This window comes from Eurypyga helias, unplaced genomic scaffold, assembly GCF_000690775.1.
Source record: "Eurypyga helias isolate BGI_N326 unplaced genomic scaffold, ASM69077v1 scaffold21510, whole genome shotgun sequence".
NCBI lineage: Eukaryota > Metazoa > Chordata > Aves > Eurypygiformes > Eurypygidae > Eurypyga > Eurypyga helias.
In genome coordinates this window covers 5,133-12,930 of record NW_010227992.1, presented here as the reverse complement: position 1 = coordinate 12,930, position 7,798 = coordinate 5,133, and the positions used below count along the sequence as shown (strand labels likewise).

At 55.4% G+C, this 7,798-nt stretch overlaps 1 protein-coding gene across 1 annotated transcript in view; it reads right to left on the bottom strand.

Moving 5' to 3' along the window:
- Nucleotides 1-4,264: 4,264 nt before the first annotated feature.
- Nucleotides 4,265-7,798, bottom strand: part of MYBPH (myosin binding protein H) — a gene marked incomplete at its 5' end in the record, with an annotated part of 8,489 nt that continues 4,955 nt past the window's right edge. Inside the window, 6 exons of the mRNA XM_010158174.1 lie at nt 4,265-4,314; nt 4,434-4,620; nt 5,055-5,191; nt 6,011-6,170; nt 6,320-6,459; nt 6,789-6,984. Coding sequence (XP_010156476.1) covers nt 4,265-4,314; nt 4,434-4,620; nt 5,055-5,191; nt 6,011-6,170; nt 6,320-6,459; nt 6,789-6,984 — 870 coding nt within the window. The remainder of the gene's footprint in view (nt 4,315-4,433; nt 4,621-5,054; nt 5,192-6,010; nt 6,171-6,319; nt 6,460-6,788; nt 6,985-7,798) is intronic.

Genomic DNA, 7,798 nt, shown 5'->3' with positions numbered 1-7,798 from the left:
GGGGATGGCTGCAGGGCCACCTTGTTGGTGTTGATGTTGCCGTGGGGGCGTTTGGCCATCCCCATAGGTCTGCCTCAGCTTTAGCTGCAGGCAGGGTGTATTGTTGGTCACCTTTGTGCATGGGGTGGCTGGAGATGGGCTATCTCCCCCACTCAGCCCTGTGGTCCCTACGGATGCTGGCAGCCACACTGTCAGTCCCCACTCTGCAGCAGGATCTTTTCCAGGGCTGAAGTAGCGGTAGGAAGAGTCCATTTGAGTTAATTGGGATTCTTTTCTTATAATCATCCCTTCTTCACGAGTCTCCCATTGGAAGCGCTTTCTATGACCCTTCCCTGCCCCAGAAGGGTTGTGCCCCTCAGACGTCACTGATGGTCAAAGCTGCTGCAGCAAGTTACTGCAGGGGCTGGGGGAGGGGGACGCAGAGAGGAAAAGGACCTCAGGTTGGGTGAGATTGATGGATAGCTCTGTAGCTGGCTATGGAGAGCAATGCCACGCACAAGCAGCATAGGCAGTGGGTCTGCTGGGTGTGCCTTGCACCCACCGCTGCATCCAGCTCTGTTTAGCCTGGAGGGAGCTTCTCCATTTCTCTGAGAGGAAGAGAAGGGCAGTAAAGAAGGCAGTGAGGGGAAGGATGAGAGATGAGAGGCTCAGCCTCCCACATTTTGCAAGGGCCTCAACGTATGATATCCAGGCTCCTCACTCAGACCACACTGGGCAAAACTCAAGCAGAGCAGAAGAGCAATGGCAAGTAGAGGAGCAAATCCTTCCCTTGGGCCTCATCGTGATAGAGGGGCCCTGAACACCCTCCCACACTCCTCGAGGTGAAAAATCCCAAATCCTTTATCAGTAATGCCTGAGGGTGCTGCAACCACAGGCTTGTGCAGGCAGGACCCCCCTGCCCTGTGCCCATGGCCCTGTTACTGCAGTATCTTGGCCTTGGGTTAGGGCTGCTGTTTACCGAGCACAGGGCTGATTCCCACTTGCATCTTATTCTGCAAGAGGCTGCTTTCCTGGAACTGATGCCTCTGCCTGATCCTTGCTAAGGTGCCCAGAAACCTGACAACTGGGATGCTCATAAATTAAAAGACATGTGGGTGATTGCTTTCAGAAAAAAACATCTAGCGGATTTTTCCACTCCATGCTCTCCAGACCTTTCCCGGGGAGACCTCACTAAAAGTGGATGCAGTTACCCTCACTGGTCCCCTGTGGCGTTACAAACACAGGCTTTGCCCTGTAGGACTACATTAAGAGCCTAGAAAGGGCACAGTGTGCAGCTGGAGACAGTCTTGGAAATGCTGCTTCTCCCCGGTGTTGGCAGCCCCCCCTCTAATACATCAAAGCCCCTATCCTTCAAGGCTCCCACTGGCCAAAGCCACATGCCAAGATGCCAGGGACACCAAGGGGACCAAGACACCCCCATCAGTGTCCAAGGCCAGGCGAGAACATGCTGGGGAAAGATCTGCTCTCAATTTTCCAGTTGGACTGCACCCTCCACCCTGGCGGCATCATCACTAACCCCAACCACCTCAATAAACCGTCCTGACCATCGGCTGGGATAAAAATTAATGCAACAATGCCCTCTGATGGTGGAAACAGTCTGGTGTGGACAGTGCTGTGCCAGAGCTGAGCCACTGGGTACAGCAGTACCCTCATGGGCTTCAACTGGGGCAGGGAGAGCAGGTGATGGGGGGGCAGATGGGGACAATGCAGAGGGGCTGCAGGAGAGACGCTGTGAGAGGGGACAGCTATTTCAGCTACAGGCACTACCTGGGTTTGCTCCCCAGTGGCACCAAGGGCTGGAGGGGCTCCTATCTGCAGATACTCAGCCTGGATTTGTATGCACGTTGAGAGAGCCAGGGGCTTGCCAGGATCTGCCTTTCTCAGGGCAGGATCTGGGTCTGGCCCCATGACCCAGCTGGCACATGGCTGGGAGGGCTCCTGCCGTTACCCATGTGCAGCCTGAGGAGGCACAGCCCGCTGTGACCCCTGATTAGCCATGTGCTTAGTCAATGTGATAGATCTGTCTGGGCTTTCTGTTAATAAACAGCATCTGACCCGAACTGTCTCAGAACTGTAAGTAACGAGTCATCTTTCTGCACATGAGCTATGAGTAGCTAACAGGGCCGATTCATCCTCCCCCGGATAACACATTGCCATGTCCTGCCCCCACCGTCTCACGCCATGAGGAGGGGGTGCTGGTCGCAATGTGTGGCTGGATCATTGCATCACTGATGTGATGAAGAATCATCAACATGCCACAGTTTTGATGTTGCAATTTCCCTGCTCCCCAGACAGAATCATTCTCCAGCTCCAGAAAGAAACTTTTCCCCATCCTCCTCCTCTTCCTTGTTGGGTTGCTTACAGTTTAGTCATCTTCCTATATGATTTATAAAGCTGCTCCTTTCCTTCCAAGCTCAAAAAGCATCTCTTCCTCCATCAGTTCAGTGGGATGCTATATGAACCCATAGCATCCCTGGAAGCTCTCTCCCCCTACCACCCCCTGCCGAAGCCAACCCCACAATAACCAGAACAGTAGTTTCTTCATGAGGATCAAAGATGGGCTTGTTTTATTGTCACATCTAAGGACACATTCAGAGAGGGCCATGCCATGGCAGGCTGAGGTGCAGGCCCCCAGGGATATCCCCAGGGAAGGGGCAGGTCCACAGGCAGTGGAGTTTGCAGCCAGGAGCATCACCACGTGCCACACTGCCAAACAGCAGCTGCAGCATCCACCTGGGGTAAAGGAATGAGATCCGAGTCCTGCAAGGGCACCAGTGCTGAGAGACCAGCGGTCGGGGTGAGATGGGATACCACATCCCAGCCGTGGCTCTAATGCAAGACAAACCCAGTCCAGCTCCTCCATCCTCTCCTGCCCCACAAAATTGATACAACATTTTAGCTCTGCTTTTCAACCCCTAGCCCCATTTCATACTCCTTCATACCTGCCCCCAGTCCCAGTATCTGTCCCCCATGTGCATGGTGCCCCACGTCTCAGCCCTGCTTGCCAACTGGGGTGCTGCCCACCTGCTGCCCATGCATCTGCTGGGCACACCAGTCTCCCTCCTGGCCATATTTACAATCCTCCCTCCACCTCACAAAAGGACTGGTTTTGCTCAAGCTCTGCATCACCCCACCCCACCCTACAGCCATGGGATGAGTAACCCTGAGCTGGGGCTCCAGGTGACAAGGGCTTATCCAGGACCCTCAACCCACTCCATACCTAATGAAGTGATTCATCCTCCCTCCATCCCATAGCCCTAACCCAGACCTACCTTGTGCTTCATCTTGCCCTCCAGTCTGTCCTCACTGGGGCACTGTGGGAGAGCACAGGAGAGAGAAACCCCTGAACTCCCCTTGCTCACTAACCTTCCAAAAGCAAGCCAGGGGATGACCAACCCTCCTGCATGTACACTCCAATGTGCATCTATGTGCATCATCCCTGTGCACACATGCTCCGAGCAGTCATGCACAACACCATCACCGCCTGCTCCTGGCCAGCTCATCCCCAAGATCCCAGCCTGGGTGACTCCCAGGTGCTTTGTGTCCCCAGACAAGCTCAGTCTCCTGGCCGACCTCACTGTGCTGCCTGCACGGCTGCACTGACAGCCCTGCCTGCAGGGCAGTGTGGCCAGGGCCAGCCTGGTCAGTGGTCACTGCACTGGCTGGCAGCCCTGGCACCAGCTGCTGCAGAGCCAAGCACTGTCCCTGTGCTACACCGCCAGCCTGGTAGCTTCAGCAGGGACACAGGGTGCCAGGTGCCTGCCGGATTGCAGCCCTGCCTGCATGGGAAGTAGAGCAGAGCATGTCTCGGGGCAAGCGTGTGCTGAGAAGCCACAGGAGGAGAAATAATAAAAGTGACACGTGCCTAAGGACAAACCACTACTTGAGGAACATGCGTGTAGTTGGGAGGGGGGTGGGCAGCAGGCACCCTCCTGCATGCCGAGGAGGGTCTGCAGCATGTGGGAGAGGCATTTGCAGGGGGAGCAATGCGTGGCACCTCCATACAGGGTTGGGCTGGGTGCTCTGCTGAGGCAGGGAAATGTGAGCTGGGAAGTTTGGGCACAATCCTGAAACATAAATCAGAACAACCCAGGCGCAAGAGGAGGGGTTTTGGCACAGCCCCCACACGCATGGCTTGTGGATGGCTGGGGGACATAAACGACTCTCCCATCCTCCACCAGCACCTCTGGTCCTTTGGCTCTGCAGTTTCTGGTTTCCTGTCCACCTTTTAGCCAAGAATGTGGGAAGGAGGTTTCAAGATGCTTTAAGACCCAAGAAGCCCAAAACTCCAGCTCCAAAGGGCTGCCCAGTGTCCTTAGGCTCCCCCTTCACCACGATGAACACAAAACAGGGACAGACCACAGCACTGTGAAAGTATTACAGGAAAAGGCAGGCAAGGAGACATGCTCCTCTATCTCCTTGGCCAATCTTACCTTTCACATCAAGTTTGCAGTCTACCGAGGCTTCCCCCAAGGGGTTCACAGCTTTGCAGGTGTAAATACCCCCATCGAAAGGGCTGGGCTTGCGGATTTCCAGGGAGCAGACACCCTGCTCGATCATCGCTATGTATTTGGGGTCTTCCCGTATCTCCATCTGATTTTTCATCCAGATGATTTTGGGCTGGAAGGTAGCAGGATTAATTTATTTGTTTAAAGCAGGGAGTGAAATGAGAAATCTAACTGTCCCCAAAATGCAGCCACCTCCATCTGCCTTTGCCTTCGCCCTGACTGAAGCTGGTGGCCATGGTGGGATTCACAGTCAGAAGCACTTTGCAGAGCTACATCTCCTGTTCTTGAGCCCTAATCACTGTTCCAAACTTCCTCTCACAGTGCAGAAGGAAACAACATGGCTTGAATTAAGAGCCGTTTGCTATGCAAAAAAAAACCCCTAAACTTACCCCAGTTTGACTCGGAGGGCAACTGCAGCCCCCTAACCTCAACCTCATCCAGCTCTAACCCACCACATCCCAAGACCTCCAGCCACCTTGCAAAAACCCCACTCACTGCTGGCTGCCCACACACAGAGGTGATGCTGTCCATGGAGGAACCACTGACCTGGGGGAAGCCCCGGACGCAGCAGAAGAGATGTGTGCTGTAGCCCCGGGTAGTGGTTCGGTCTGTCAGGGGCTGGGTGAACTTTGGAGGCTCCATCATGTCCCGTTGGGGGATCTTCTCTGGCTGGTAAGCAGTTCCTAAAAAATAATTAATTCTAGGTTGGGGCAGAGCTCAGTCTCCTGGGCTGACCAGCATATGGTTATGGAAACTGAGCCCAAGGTACCCTAAAACACTTCTGCTCCCTCACAAAGTGAGCCAGACAGCATCTAGCTGGACTCAAGGAACTGGCCTTCAGCTCAGACGAGCCCTGTCCGCATATCCCTTCTCATCCAACCATGCCACTTCAGTGCCCAGTCCCTGCAGGGGACAAGGGAGATGCCAGTCTGCAAACCAACACCACACCAATGCTATGTGCAGCATGTCAGACCCAGGCCAGGCACCTCTCTGGATCTTGTATTCCACCCCCAAAATTCAGTGCACAGAAATCGGAGCATGACGTAAACCCTGCAAGTGGCAGAGACCCCAACTCACTGTGTGCTACCAGGGAGCAGGATGGAAATAGAGGGAGAGCAGGGCTGAGGGATGCTGGATTAGATATTTGGTCCTGAGATGGACCAGTGTGGGCGTCTCTTCCTCTGCTTGTCCTGAGATGTGGGGTCAAAGACAGGGCTGTTCCTCACCCCTCCTGGCTCTTCCTTCCATCTCACCCCAGGGATGTCCATGCCTTGATCCCTCCCAGAGGGCTGACCATGGCACAAGGTTTCCCCAAAGGAGAAGGGAGGTGTAGGAGGGCAGAGTACCCTTGGGGATGCATGTCCTCACCCCTGCAGGGCTCATCCTGGGGACCATCCCAACACCATCACCACAACACTGAACAAGGCCCACTAGCCCCACTGGGGACAGGACCTCTCTTGCCTACCACCACTCCCAACCCCCAAGCCAGGCCTTGTCCCCACTTGTCTTGTTGATGTGGGCCACCCCGGAGGTGACGGCTGCTTTTTCGCTCAGGCCACAGGTGTTTTCCGCGAACACCCGGAAGGAGTAGGTGTTGCCAATGATGAGGTCAGAGATGGTGCAGCTGGTGCGAGTGCAGCGCTCCAGAGCCGTGAACCATTTCTGGGAGGAAAGAAAAGAGCGGTGAGGAAAAGCAAGCTGTCCAAAGGACAGAGAAGGCTTGGGTGAGACAGGGGTGTGCAGCTTCCCCCTCTCCCATCAGGGCATCGCCAGCACCAGAGCACCGGAGGCCCAGGAGTGCCCAGACTCACTCCACTCTTCTTGTCTGACTTCTGCACCACGTAGCCCTTGATCTCGGAGTTCCCGTTGTCCGACGGTGGGCTCCACTCCAGGGCTACATTAAAGCCCCACACATCCACCAGCTTCAGATTCTGGGGGGGGGCCGGTGGCTCTGCAAATACAAACCCTAATTTACTCCCCCCAGATTCTGTGCCTTGACCATGACTTGCACCTTGCTTCTGATCTCTTCTCACCCTGTCGCAGCACATGAGGGATGAGAAGCTGCAACAGGCATGGGCTGGCAGAAACCCTGCATCCCCAACCAGAGGAGTTCACCTCCATGATCCTGGAGAAGGGTCATCTTCCCACTGGAAGAGGGACCCCAGAGTCCCTCACTTTGCTCCTGGCCCTATCCCATTGCTCCCAGAACAGGAGCTACCCCAAACCAAGGGCAGAAATAAGCCCCAGAGCGACCCTACAGCGTCCCCTCCCAAGCCTTACCTATCACTCGGATGTCCAGGGTAGCCTTGTCCTCGGCTCCGTTTATCCGCACGGCAAGCTCGTACTTGCCCGAATCACTGCGCTGTGCCTCGCGGATGTAGAAGATGGTGTCCTTCTCCGTGTTGCGGATGTTGATGCGGCTGGTGTCCAGGGGCTGGTCACCCTTGGTCCAGATCACCTCGGGTTGCGGCTTTCCCTGGAGCAACCCGCACATGCAGGTTAGGAGCCACTCCAGTGCATGGTCCCAGCTGGTCCTGCTGGGAAGGATGGGTGGGCAGAGCCACCCTGATTTGTCCAGGTGGTAGTGGCCTGGACACGGCCTCTCCCATCCAGCAGTCCCCAGGGAATAAACAGCCAGTCCCTGCCAACCCCACTGTTCGGAAGCCACCAGGCTCCAGGGATGATGCTGGAACATGCTGGTTCCCCAAAGTCCTCATGGAGCAAGCCCACCTTTAGTTGCCCAGGGCTTTGCAGACAGTGCTGTGCTCCTGTTGCCCAGGCAACGAGCCCAGGTTCAAGCCTAGCAGCAGGGGCCTGAATTCAGCATCCAGGGATGATTCATGCCTGAAGCATGGCCAGCACAGGCTATGAACCACCTATGAGACATGGCATGGACATGTCCCTCATCGCAGGGCAGCTTTATGCCTCTTGCTTCCCCCAGCATGTTTCAGGGCTGGTTTTCTCCATCCCAGATGCCATGGTGGGGATACTTTGGGCATGACCCAGACAGTATGTGACAGATCAAACAAGGAGATGAACTCCAGTTTGGCCCAGCAGTGCCAGCATTGCTTCCCCCATCACACAGCCCTGGGGCTTGCTCCAAAGGCAGCTGCTCTTTCCAAGGAGACCCCTACTGTTGTGCTGTGGGGTCTTGTGGTATGTGGTCAGGTGACTGCCAGGCTCAGCCAGGAGCAGGAGCTGAAGAGGGCTTGTGGGCTGAGAGAGCAGCAATAGCTAGCCCATGCCCTAATGTGTTTGGGATTGTCCCATTACCAACACCATCAATAAAG